We start from the raw sequence: 14,386 nt of genomic DNA, 5'->3' as shown, positions 1-14,386 counted from the left end.
CTTAATTTCTTCATGATCCATTGATCGGATCTAAACCAAATTAATATGGGGCCACCTCTGAGGTTTCATCTTTCCTTCAAAAAAAGAATTTTAGCAATCGGTTAACGTAGGCCAAAGTTGTGTGGTAACTTACATAACAAAAAAAAAAAATAAAATAAAAAATATTCCGACGAATTGATAACCTCCTCCTTCTTTGAAGTCGATTTAAAATGAAATTTCTAAAAATTGTAAATTTTGAAATTTCGCAAAACTTATTTTTAATAATTCCAACGCCTTTTATTAACACTAAACACAAACGTTTTTAAGTCCATCCATACGCATCGATGTGAAAATATGCTATTATTTACATTACAGTGATGGATTTTTTTGGTATTATGTAGTTAAATATTTATAAAGTCCAACACTCAGTATGCTCTCAAATACTTATGCATCACAAGTACTATGTATTTTCTAATAACCTGTTTTTTCTTTATTGTTAATTGTGATAATTGGCCTGGTGTCAGTGGTTTCAATTTTTACGCTTTGTAAGTGTGTATAAACCAGCAAATTCATTTAAATTAATTATCCCGACCCCATTTCTTAGTCATATCCACTCACTTTCTCATTACACTTTTCAATTTGACATCACAAAAGGCTGCTGCTACTGCTGCTGCTTCACCTCCACCTACACCTCCTCCACCTCTTCCATTTCATCCTCCTTCTTGCGCTGCGTCCTCTGCGCTTACTTCTTATTCTTCTTTCTCTTGCTATTCTCCTCGGAAGACGTAGACTCTGCTGAGGTAGCTTTGGGATTGGGTGCAGCGCCAACAACAACTTTATAAGTGGTTGGCTTCTTGCCGAGTTGTTGTGTGGGTGGTTGTTGTGGTGTGGCATGTGTTATGTTGTTGCTAATGGTTGGAGTTGAAGTGGTGGCTGTTGTAGTGGCGGTCATGCTGCTCGATGGCGTAACTGGCGTTTCATCCAAGAACAATGGATTCTTTACCTCCATTTCGCCCATTGGCTATGTACGCGTTGGAGTGTTGGAAATCGATGAAGAAGCAAAAACAAAAAAAAAAACGAAGAAAAAAATGGAAAATAAATTTATTATTCTCCGCCTGCTCAACCACTCGTTCGACACACTTAATATAATTCTATGTGCAAATATGATTTGCAAGACAGACTTACCGGTGCAAGACCAGGACACTCATACACAGTGTAATCACCCTCCTCGTTCTCCTCATCATCGCTTTCCACATCCGACATGCCGCAGCTGCCCTCCGCCGCCTGACGATTCTCCATCGCAATTATCTGCTGTTTCTGATGCTGATAATGGTACATTTGTGCGCTTTGAGCCAATTTGCGATCGCCCGAGGGCGAGATGTCCTTATTCGGTCCGGTCACGCCATATGCCGGATATTCAACATCCGCTGCAGCCTTTGATTTGCGGTGTAATCTGCAAGAGTTTGACAAAAAAAAAAAAAATGCCACGTTAAGTAAACAACAGTAATGCCACGCGTCATGCATTAGCGCGCTACTTGCGTATGTGCGTAAATATGTAGTAGGAGAATAGACTTACGTGTACCAAGCGATGCCGAGCGCTATCAGACCCACTGTCACAGCGGCGCTCACGCCTGCAATCAATGCCACCAGATACATGCCCATCTCACCGTCCACGCCCAAATGTTGACGCACCACCATACCACCATTGGCATCACTACCGCCGCCCAATGCCGCCTCGCGACTATTGTGCATGGCCACCACCGACTTGCCTTCCTTCTGCAGCTTGTCGATGAGCGCGTGTCGTGGATTACTGTCGTCGCTCGCCGACTCGTGTGCATTGGGCTTCATTGCCGCTGCGACATTTGCGCCTGCGACCGCCGCTGCCGCAGCAACGCTCTGCGGTTTGATGCGATGGAAAGTGGCCGTATTGCCGTCGACTAATTTGGTTGTTTCAACAGGTGCTGGCGCGAGCACAGGTGACTTGGCATCAGCGGGAATGGCGGCGGCGGCGGCGGCGTCAGGTGACGTTGCGACGTGTGACGTTGCGGCGGTTTCGCTTGCGGTATCAGGCTCAACAGCAGCCACTGCGGCGCCTGGCGCAACTTTAGCGCCAACATTCTGCGATTCGGCTGGTACAAATTCCTGGTAGTCGTCCAAGGCGCGCGAATCCAATTCATCGCTATTGTTTTCCCCCTCCGCTTCGTCGCTGTCGCGCTCGTAAAAACGTGGATCGGCCGGCCCGACTGCGAAGGGTATGCGCTCACCCACGGCGTCGCCATTTAAGCTCACCATATTGGGCGGTGGGTATTTGTAGCTAAAGAGACCATTCGTGTCCACGTATTGATTGCCAGTGTTGATGTCGTTGTTGTTCTCGAAATTTTTGTAGCTGTTATATTGATTGCGATTGGCATCGTAAACGTCCTCATCCATTTCGGTCGATTCCACATCGATCTCGCCCTCTCTCTCCTCCTCGTTCGCTTCCGCATTCTCAGCGGCCAACAGCTGCAGACGTTGACTCAAACGTTCACGTTGCTCTTCGCGCTGTCGCTGGCGATTCATTTGCATATTGATGCGTTCCAATTGTTGTTCGAATGTTTGTTGTAAACGTCGCCGCGCATTCTCCTCCATTAGTTGGGACAAATAATCGGATGATACATCAAAAGGTTGTTGCAGAAATTGGCGAATCGGTTTGCGACGAAGCCCTGCAAGTGAACAAGAGGCGTTAAAGTTAAGTAATCGTCGTATAACGGTTGAAATACAATAAGAATAAGGAAGTGAAATGCTTATAACGGCATAGTAAATAACTAGGTTTCTGAAGAGGGGTGAGCTCAATTTTTTTTTAATAATAAAATTTGCATTTTTTCGCCTTTGTAAGCGCTTTTGTTGTTTTGTATCGGGGTGTATTTAGCTTATTTCATGCCACTCATTGCTTGCTGTCTTTCCCACTGTGTATGCAATACGATTCCACTTTTATTCTGTCCAGTTGTTTCTACATTTATAATTTACATTGCGAACATTTCCATTTCAAGGAAAAGCGCAATATTTCTACGTGGACGACGTCGACATCAAGGATACGAAGGATTACCCAACCAGAGAGAAGGCGTTAAGTTGGAAAAGTTTAGTATTTATTAGTGTTGGGTAGTATCGATCCCAAAAGTACTCAGAACTCGATTCTCAAAAGGATCGACAGTCGATCGACGGTTAATATCCGTTCATTTGGTTATCCGGTTAGTATCCGATTATTTGGCTATCTAGGTATTCTAAAAAGTATTTGAACGGGTTCGTAAAATGTTCCTCAAAATTACAGAATCTATTAATTGCAAAATAAATAACAGTACACTTCATAATACACAAACAATTGAGATTTTATGCTTAATTTTTAGATTCGAGAACCCGGGAAACTATACACTATTCGGATATCCGAATATCAACATTCTATTCGGATATTTAGATATTCGGATTTTTTAACCCATCCTAACCTAATATCGCGGCCAGAAATTTCAATTCATAATTACATATATATACATATGCGCGTTTACGTCTATTGAGTGGTTTTCGTTCTGCGTTTGATAAGCTCAACTGAAATTTTCTGAGAAAAATCCATTATAAAACTTCGATATTCGTAATGGAAAAGTTTTCTCTGGCTTGTTTTACCTTTGCATACAAATATAAATTTTGCATATTTTGTAGATGCTAGAGAATTTTCGAAACCAAAAAAAAAAAAAAATATAGAAATTTCACATAAGAAAATGAATCGCAACTTTTATCTTGGAGTTTAAGCGCGTGCAGAAATTTAATGTTGCTTTTGTATGCCACAAACCGCCTACACACAAATTCATTTGATGGTAAATATTTCAGTTAGACAGATATCAAAAACAGCCAACAGCTTACAGTTGAATTGTGTAGGCGGTTTATCAAAAAATTGCGTGGAAAAATGCCAAGAAAATCCAACAAGAGATGCGATTTTTTTTTTTTATGTAAGTCAAAGTTTCCTTTAAACGCCCACACGAAATCCAATGCGATTTACGTGTTGTAATTATTAAAATGGAATTTATGTACCTTTCAGAGCATTAAATTCATTATAGAAACGCGGCAGATAGAAAAAATTCAACGAAATATCATCTGTCAGTGTTCCCTTAAGTACTTTGGTCGTAATACCGTTATGGCAGAAATTAAAAGCGGATTTTTTGTTAATATTTGGCGCCAAATTTCATTCTTTAATTTAATATTTTGCCTAAATGTATGCTACAACTGAAGAAAGTTAATTGCTTTCATAAATGTGTCTGTTTGTCTTTTAAGAGAGTTCTTAAATTTCTCTCCAATTTCCGTGAAAGGGCCTCACCCTCCTGGAGGAGGCGCAATGATGTTTCTTTGGTGGAGCCATAAAAGTGACATAGATCGCTTGACCCTTAGCCTACAATGACATTTAATAATTCTATAGTCTCTCTTTGGGAAGGTTTATGGGTTCGCTCAGTTTGGTATTTCATTTTCTGAGCACTTCCTTATCGATCGGATTCCTCATTTCCTTCGTCTCCCAAGTGCACCACAAATCAGTTGGACAGCATTGTTCTCAGCTAGCTCAGAGAAGCCTAAGCTTCTCTCTGCACACCAGGACCAATGAGGATTTGACCTCGAAGGATGAGAGAGCTATAAGTGCCGCCTGACTATCATTTATAATAAGGTTCTCTCCATTTCAATAGTTCCAACGAAGGTTAATCTCTGAACACATACTAATGGCATAGACTTCCGCTTGAAGGATGATTGTAAACGTTCCCAAGGGCTCCCAAAGTTTCGATCTAGGTCCGTATACGCCTGCTCCAATACCCTTCGGGTTCTTTGCGTTGTTTGTTAACCGCTGTAGTGTGCTCGCCTTGATGTGTCTCTCCATGAAGTGGTACTCCAGGTCGTCTAGCTGTATATACTCGTATCAAGCTTAGAACTTCTTTCGAAAATACTACTCTATGCATATCGTCTCTATAGAACAAAACTGCTTGTTTTTGTTCCTAGATGATAAGACCTTACCTTTACCAAAGCCCTCTTTCGCGAGACGTTGGTAGAGTAGTTCTGGATATCCAAGCCACAACCCCACAGGTTATTATTGGTCTCGCTATCATGGTGTACATCCATTTTGGAATCCTTGGGTTGCATCCCCAGGATTTGCATGCCGCTTCAAAATGGGCCCTCTACACAAGTTTGGTATCGCTTGGGTTCAACATTGGAGACATCTTCTAGTTTTTCAAAGTGAGTAGCCCATATTTATTTCAGTTTTGTTCTTGATAGCGCCAGACATAGGCAAGAAGATGTTAAAACATTTCCTTCACCCTAGCTTCATGCATTTCCTGCATTCGTCGTCACAAGTGATTCCCATCCAGACTGAGTGGGCGGCAATAGGCAGTGTACTAAACAATAACATTACTGGACAAATTCTCAACTCTTGATTTTATCTGAGATTTAGTGGGGGTAATTTTTGGGTGGCTGAATACGTATCTGAACTCAGAATCCAATCAAAATCCTAACCTAAAAATGCGTAAAATTCGGCTTTCGCGCTCTAAAGTATGCATATATTTTGCTCTATCACATGCCGTTAGGCTAGCTCGAAAACTTTTTTTTTACCGCGAAATTGGTGTTGAGGCAATTTAACTATTGTCCCTTTGCCTATCCTTTTTAAGAAAGGCATTAATTTGAAATTTTAAAAATAAAATTTCGCCCTTGAAAAATAAGTTATTCAAGAAATGTATCGGCTTGAGAGGGGCAAGGTATAACTTTTAAATGCTTTCTATAGTTTTCTAAGGAAATGGGTCAAAACCGCATTTTTCTCATTTTTAGGTTATGACATTTAAAAAACCTGATTTCACAAAGTAATTCTGAATTCATATTCGAAATTAAAAATCGACTAGAAATCGGTCTTATCCCAAATAAAATTTTCATGTCTGATGCCTGGTTTATTTAATGGCGTTTTCACTGTGGAGAGTTAATCTACGTATGAGCTAACAGCTGATTTTGTGTTAACTGACCCTTTTCTTGGTCGTACACTACATATTTAGCTTAATTCACAAAGGCACTAACACTTCTTTTCAAAATGCGTTTTTCATATTTTTTAGTAGGATATATTAAATTACATCTTCATCCAAAACTTTAAAGTGTTAGTATCAAAAACTAGTTAATCAAATCGATTTTGAATTTCTAAACAGGTGGCAGCTCATTTTACAAATACTACATACATATTTTTGAAGCAAAGCTTTCTTAAAGCTCTCTCGTTTGATAGCCGCACTAAAATATTGTAAATTAATTTGATTTTGACTTTTTAAACAGGTGGCAACCCTCTTAAAAATATTTTTTAATGCAAATCGTTTTTAACGCCGTCTGACGCCCACACTGTTGTGATACCTTACTTAACTTATTAATTCATCGATTTAAACTTTTTTAAAAGGTGGCAACCCCCTTAAAAAATTTTTTTTTTAATAAATCGTGTTGTAACCCCTTTCGTTTGACATTTGCACTCACTCACTCACAAACTTTCAAATTTATGATATTAGTAAGATGTACTTGTGTAGTATTTCCGGCCAGGCACAATACGCCAATTCTCACGCCCGGGCTTCAGTGCCATAAATCGATAGTGGAATTGATTTTAGGAATGGATAGCATATGTATGTATGTAATAGATCGCAATTAAAATAAAATTCTTAAAAATTATTTTAAAATTTCCAACAAATGGAACTCGGAAGTGTGACATTAATTACTTTAATTGTCGACAAAGTTAACAAAGTACACCCACTTAATAAAATCGATTGGCGCTTACACATAATATGTTAGTGTTTGGCCGAGCTTCTCCTTATTTTTATGAGAAGCTGTTTTTCATGGCAGAAATACACTCGGAGGTTTGCCATTGCCTGCCGAGAGGCGACCGCTATTAGAAAAAAATATTTTGTGTTTCTTGAACCCCGACCCGGCGGAATGGTAGCGCGCACTGCTAACTACTATACCACAGCGGCTGCCCTAGGACACCCGCTTACTTCTCAAAAAAAAATAGTAATAAATTGAACCTAAAAATTTCCACGACACACATTTGTATGCATGAATGTACATACATACATATTTACGTATAAATCGACGCACGTAAATGAGCTGATTAAAAATTTAAATAGTTTCACACTTCGTCAGCCATGACTTTATCTCCTTTTTTACACAGCTAATTAACGAATTTAGGGCATGAAAATTTCCGCTGAGCCTGATTATTGGTATCAGCTTGAGCGCACGAAATTGCAGAAATTGTAGAAATAACAAAAATAGCCCAGAAAGTACGAGTACCGGATTGTAAGCATATAGAATGGAAGAACTCAAACTAAATGAGGCACTCAAGTAAATGCAGTGCAAATACTACATAGAATAGATGATGGAAGTAGATATCTACACACAGAGACTACCACCACCAGTAAGGCCATTCAAAGAAGTCATTGAAATTCACCAGCAACGAGCGTACAGCATTAAGTTTAAAAATAACCCAAAACTTTTCTATTGCAATTACACACACAGCGGCAACATGAAAAACTTCTGAAATCTCCAAGCTTCTTACCAACGCTGCGACCGCGTTGATGCCACCAGTGGAGCTCTGCAACATACCGCCGCAGATAGTTCGTAAATGAATTGTAGCTCCAGAGAGAGAGAGAGAGAGCGGGGAGGGATTGAAGGCAGGTCGGATTTAAAGCCAAGTGTGTTAGATAAGAAAAGTAACTGTATGTACCTGCTGTGCTAAACAGTTAAGACAAGGCCAACACCCTCGAGCACCAATGTACACTGAACGCATGAATTCAATTCACTCGCAAGAGAGTGGCGGGGTGGCTTAGCAAGGCCTATGCCGTGGGTGGTTGTGGGTATGCTAGATTGTGTTATGGTGTCGCTTGAGCTGTTAATATTTGTTGTTGTTGTTGCCATTGCTGTTGTTCTTCAAGTATTATTCTAGCTGCTGGTGGGTGTGAGAAATACATTTTTTTTGTGTTTTTGTGATTTTTTTTTACACTTTCTCTTCACGACATCTGTTGTGTTGTTCGGCTACTCAACGACTATGGTGACAAAGTTCGCTCACTTGATTGTTGCTGCTTTTTCGTTTAATCAGCAGTGTTGCTTGCCATTGCGGTGTGGTGAGTAGCGAGGTGGGCGGACGTGGCGTATGCGGTTGAGGGTATGCGAATATGTTCGATGGGGTGGTAATCTCATTTCAGTTTCAGTTTGTTTCTGTAGAACTGGTGGTATCCGCTTTGGGCAATGACGTCGGCAAGGATAAGAGATACAGCAGCGCCTATATGTATGCTATATAATATGTATGTACTTACGTATGTGTGCATATCTTATATTTTTATGTATGTATGATAAAATAATGACTGGTTAGATGCAGGAATATGCATAAATATCTATATGTATGGATGTGTCTATACGTAATTGTGCGCGTCTATGATTGCTCGCGCGTGTTTGTGAATGTAACTCGTAGATATGTATACTATGGATATATGCGCGCATTTGTATCTGATTTTAAACACTATGATACATATGTACATACAAACACACACACATATTTTTATAAATATTTTTGTATGCTATGGGCGCTAATTTTATGCACATGCATTTTTAAATTAGAAAATAGTAACAAATTTAGAAAAAATGTACCGATTTTTTGTTTGTTTTTTGGGGAATTTTTCATAAAATTCAATTCCATATCTCAACCACTAAAGATTAGAAAATATTGTTGCTTGAAAATCCTAGAAATAAATACATTTATCCTAATATATGTACATTATACTGCATCACTCCCCATACAAAACAAAAATCGGTCCTGTTTTTCCACTTGAATTATAAAATCTATTATAAGTTAAGACTTTCATAAAAATATCTCTAAAAATATTAAGATTTACGTTGACTAGACCGATTTGAAAATACCTTCAAAAATTTTATTATTTAAAATAGTTTTTTTTTTTCAATATTTTTTGAACAACTTGCCTCAGATGACTAAACTGTTTAAGCTTAAAAAATTTGCATAAAAATATTTTAAACAAATTTTCTTCGGAATCATAATAATGCGATTTTTGATGCTGTTTTTTGAACTTTTTTGTTGTTTATCTTTATCTTTATACATAATCCATTTCCATTTCTGCCCGACTGTCTAGTGATTATCAGAAACACATCGGAAGCCAATAATTCTATTTATATGCTTTTAATCGGACATCGGCGACTGAAATACAACGTAAAATCCTGCACAACCCCATACAAGTACAGCAGCAAAAGTAACTTCACCATAAACTATTAAATAACAGGGTTAAATTGAGGGTAGAGAAAGTATGAGCAAAGGTAATTTCATTAAAAAAAAAAACGGTGGTGAGCGTACAAAAACTGTAACTACTTTCATACAAAAAATGTATATAAAAAGGATGACAAAAAAAAAACAAGCACAGCGCACGCAAACTTTATTACCAACAACAACAACAAAGAGCATGAAAATTGTACCAGATGTTGGAAAATGTTTTACGTATTACATTTCTCTGCTGCGGCTCTGCTGGCTATGGAAGGTAAAAGGTAAGGTAAGCTAAAGTCTATATTTGGAATTCTTAGAATGCAAAGGTGCAGCAGGTCGTTTTGGTTGAGGGGTGGTGGTGGTGGTGGTGGTGGCGATAGACGCGAGCGCTATGCTGACGCGTTTCTTTGTAATACTATATGCAGGCGCATGAAATGTGAACGGCAAGCAAGCGCGACCGAACGTACGAATGGCTCAATGAAGTGCCGAGCAGTGTTGATTTTCCATTTGCCTTTTACACTACCAACTGTGTATGCACGAAAGCCACTAGCAATTACAAGAAATTCTGTATTCGTTGTGGATAATTGTTGCTACAATTTTATTTTGTTGTAGTTGAGTGGAGTGGAGTGAGGCAGATAATCGGCTACAACGCGCCCGAGTTCTTGAATCAACACTTTTCTTCCTATGTGCTTAATCCGTTTTTGTTTTAGTATTTCGTTATTTGCCTCCGCTGCCCCCCTTAGCTTAACTTCAGAATGGCGTATTCTTAGAAATATTTAATGGGATTATGCTGTATATGCATACATACATGTGTGGGTGTGTGTCAATACAATTATCTGGGTGTGTGTGTATGTCTAAAATATCTACTCGATACGTGAAGTGTTCAATTGATTGCTTTTGCGTGTTGAATTCAACACTCAGGCTCGACGAAGCTAAAGTTCTCTACCATCAACCACATCTCTAATAGGGTTGCCAATTTCGTGATTTTTCTTTCAAATGTTGCGGCTCTAATTTCAATATGCAGACTACCATTATATGGTGTTATTATACTTGCTCAATTTCGTATATTATTTCAGACAATCATCACCCTCTAGCTTAGTATCCAGCTCCTAAGAACGCGGTCAAGAAAAAAATGCCATTATTTCGTTTGGGTGAATAGTAGTGTCGAAGGAATTTTGATGTCTGACACAAGAAATTTTTCTTCTCCATTTCTTGTGCGTTTTTTTATATGGAGTTTTTGAGAGCTGCATATTAATCTTTAGGCAAAAATTCCTCGCTATAAGTATCGAAACTCCATCAGGCAGTTTAGCCACCAGAGAGTAGGCGATGCTGGAGAACTGTCAGAACACCTCACCTCAAAGTGCCCTACATAATCTCTTCTGATAACACCCGAACCTCAATAAAAATTATCACCGTCGAGAGTTCAATCACCACCCTTCGCAGACGAAGAGCCTCTGTTCCCTAGGGTTTGGTTAGCTAATGTTAGATTGCGGTGGTAGTCCCGCATGCTTGGACATTAAAGAGTCCTCCTTTGTGAATCCACGCGGTTATGAACTGTAACAACTACTTAATTAATTGGGGTATTCACCAAATTGAACAAGTGACCTGACACTCGAACAGTAGGGCTGATTAGCTCAAGCAACAGGTGCCAGATCACTTGCTCAATTTACTGAGTACTACCGACAGTACCGATCCTCGAGAGTTTCTAAGATAGACTGTCCAATTACTGCTTCCATATAAAGAAGCTTCACGAAGTTATTCATAGGAAGATACCAGGATGGGGAAATATGCGGAATTTCTGACTTCATAACCAAAGAGATCTGCTTTGGCAGAAAGTTCCAATGAAAATCCCAGACGGCGAATGTTGGACTTCGTGTTCTTGAATCCAGATAGGTCCAATAGTACGTTCAAGGATGGATGACAGAGCAGATGCAGATGTCTATGGACACGCCACCAGACCAGCAATTCCCACGGCCTACGGTGTTCCAAGCTGAAGTTTTAGCAACTTTGAACGGTGCTTTCCTATATATCTTTTCAGACAGCCAAGAAACCAACTGGACCCTCTGAAACAGGATGATAAAATCCATACTTGGTAGAGCCTGGTTTAACACACTTCAAATACTGGCAGCAAAAAATACAGTAACTCTGTGCTGCGTGCTGGGCCACTGCGGAGTCCCTACTATTTGCTTCCAACCTGGCCGCTGTCCCAACGGGCCACAAACAACTACGTTTTCATATGCATCGAATAGGTGTTATCATAGAGTCGGAATACCGGCTCTCCGTTGAGGACAAGGAAACTTCGGAAAACTTCTTTGAGACTTTAGAAATAAAGAATTCGACTACAAAGGCTCTTTTAGGATTCATTAGGGAAGCCGATGGCGTATTGGGCATACTGGGTTGAGGACTCTCTTTAGAGATGCGAAGGACCTTTGAGGTCGCAGTTTAGCTTATTCTGACATGCCCGTGCATTTGTCTATCCTCAAATTATATTTTTTATCCGACAATTTTAGAAAATTCTTTTCATAGAAATACTACTATACGACAAAAACAAGAAAAAATTTCGAAACACATGCAGCAGTCAATATACTTATGAAACTATGAGCCAAATATATATTTTTTTTAGCTTTTATCTGTGGTCAGTATTTTTTTAAGGATTTTGTAGTTTCAAAGACATTATTAATTTCGAAAATTATTTAAAATATTCAATCCAATGTAGAAAAACAGCATGGATACCAAATGAAAGCGAAAATTCTGTAGAATTACAAACCATTACAATTTGTGGCTCACAAGGACGAATAAGTATTGAATGTGTCCTTTTAATTAGTTTAATTTTTTTAGGCGAATAAAGTTCGCAGGACGAAATTCGAGGATGTGGTCGAGTGCATATTAGTCCTTAACATATAATTTTTTCGAAAATAATTTCAAGGATATTCAATGATAAAATGTTAAAAGGACATTTTCAATACCTAATAGTCCGTATGCTCCAGAAAATTTAATCGGCCTAAATTTTACAGAATTTTCACTTTAATGTGATAGTCATACCGTTTTACTACATTGCGCAATTTTTTGATGTAATTATATTTTTCGAATTTCAAAGTCCTTTGAAAAATCCTGACGTCAGCGAAAAAAAAGTAAAAACGTAGTTTTACTATATTTGGCCCATGGTTTCACGAATATATAGAATTTTTTTTTTTTTGTAAAATTTACTGTCCACGGTGTAAGCGATCAATTCGCTTGTTAATTTCTGCATTTTTGCTTAGTCGGGCCTCCCAATATACATACTTAAAAAAAATTTTAATTTATGAAAATTTTCATACACAGTTTCAAAAAAAAAACCGAATTTTCGCTTTCTAGCACAAAATTGGTGAGCGGAAACAGTTTTAATTTAGAAGCAAAGAAATTTTCGCAATGGCAACCCCAATCCTTACTTCCTGTGGCAGCTCGAGTGTCTTCGTTCCAATAAACACGAAGTTACTGGTGAGGTGCATTCGGGCTGTGGCATGGCTAATAACACAGAACGTTCGTTTGGTTGATTGTTCGATATAATCGAATGTGGGGATTCGATGAAATGGCATACGGCACGCAAGTAAGAGGAAATGTTTAAAAATAGCAAAAGGTAATAACAGCAAAGAGGCCTGAAGTCTAACCATTTTCTTCAAGCTTCTGCCTGTTTCTTGATAAATATGTATGTATGTGTGGATTTGTATGGGTTGCATGTGTGCCTCAAAGTATTTATAAATATCTACTAATTTGAATTCCATTTCTAATTTTATACGCGTGTTTGTTTTGTCTTTTCATTTTTTGTTTTTTTTTTTTGTACCAAAGAGGAAGGGTGTGTGTGTGTATGTACATATGTAATTGCGTCCATACGCTTTGTTTTTGTTATTGTGTGAATAACTTGCTTTGGTATCTATTATTATTATTGTTTGTGTTGTAATTGCGTGCAAGTGCTATTTTTAGCCAATACCTACCTGGGTAAACGGACATTTCGCAGTGACCCAAAATGTTGAGCAGCACTGCACCGAGCAGCGCCAACGCAATTGCACCACGCTTAGCCATATTTTAAAGTTCTTTTTTTTTTTGTTCTTTTTGTAATTTTCACAGCTTACAGCTCTGACACTTCCTCTCGTTAACTCACTTCCGCGCTACAGCCAGCCGCAGTTCAAATTGAGTTATTAAGTTCAGAGTTCCACGCAATCTTGTTATTTGATTGCTCTGAAGTGCAAATCCAGTGGAAAATTGCAATTACACTTGTTTTTCTATGCTTTTTTCAGCTGCCATATGGTACATATGTACGTATGCCGGTGCGTGTGGCTGTGTGCCGCCGACCCACTGTGCGTGTGCGTGCGCGTGTATGTATGTATGTATGTATGCTGCTGCTGCTGGCGTTTGCCCTTTTAATGCAGTGCACACAATTGCTGGTTGTTGCTGTTGTTGTTTTCTTGCTGGTTTCTTGTTCGCGCGACCGCTGGCTGGCCGCTCTTTGGTCGCTGCTGTGCTGTGCTGGCTTGGCTTGGCTGCTGGTCGTTTTGCTATCGATTTTCGTACGCGCGTAGGCAGTTGGCAAATATTCGTACGTAGCTAGCAGATTTTTCGCTTTTGTTGCTAAATTTTTCACTTACACTTTTTCGAAACTTTATACAAAATTACGCCTATTTTTCGAATGCACTTTTCGATTTTACACTTTTCACTTGCAAATAGTTAAAATTTCACAGATTTCAACAATTTTTGTGTGTAGGCGTTTTTTGCTCAGTATATATTTTCAGAGTAACAGTTATAAGTAGTACTAGTTGGTTGCTTTCTTCAGTTCGAAGTGGTTTTCCGTTTCGTTTTCGTTCGTTTTGGTAGCAACGAAGTATCCCGTTGTACTGAAAATGCTGGCGTTGACGTCCCACGGTTGGAGCTTGGCCATCTACATATTATACATATGTTCGGGTTCGGTTTTCGGTTGCCTCCTCGGCGGCAATCGGTTCGCTGGAAACTTGTAGCTTGTGCAAGCTGTGACGCAAAATGTTAATGGTGTCGTCGTCGCATAAGCCAACGGTCCCAACGCCTCCGCATGCAGAGTAGAGCGTATGCATAGGGTTGTTTTGTGGTGGAGCGCCAAGCTGCCGCTTATGCTCC

The 14,386-nt window shown here is 39.1% G+C and overlaps 1 protein-coding gene across 1 annotated transcript; it reads right to left on the bottom strand.

The window, feature by feature from the left end:
• LOC118743177 lies at positions 1-14,117 on the bottom strand. Its single transcript, XM_036475714.1, has 4 exons — positions 13,234-14,117; positions 1,556-2,681; positions 1,165-1,432; positions 1-1,000 (listed from the first exon to the last, which is right to left on the bottom strand). Exons 1-4 carry the CDS (start codon positions 13,319-13,321, stop codon positions 722-724), a joined length of 1,761 nt encoding a protein of 586 aa, XP_036331607.1. The 5' UTR covers positions 13,322-14,117; the 3' UTR covers positions 1-721.
• Between the last annotated feature and the right edge of the window lie 269 nt (positions 14,118-14,386).

Source organism: Rhagoletis pomonella, unplaced genomic scaffold, assembly GCF_013731165.1.
Source record: "Rhagoletis pomonella isolate Grant_MI unplaced genomic scaffold, Rhpom_1.0 Rhpom_scaffold_00007, whole genome shotgun sequence".
In the NCBI taxonomy this organism is placed as follows: domain Eukaryota; kingdom Metazoa; phylum Arthropoda; class Insecta; order Diptera; family Tephritidae; genus Rhagoletis; species Rhagoletis pomonella.
The sequence above is the reverse complement of the archived record's forward strand: the minus strand, read 5'-3'. Positions and strand labels throughout refer to the sequence as shown.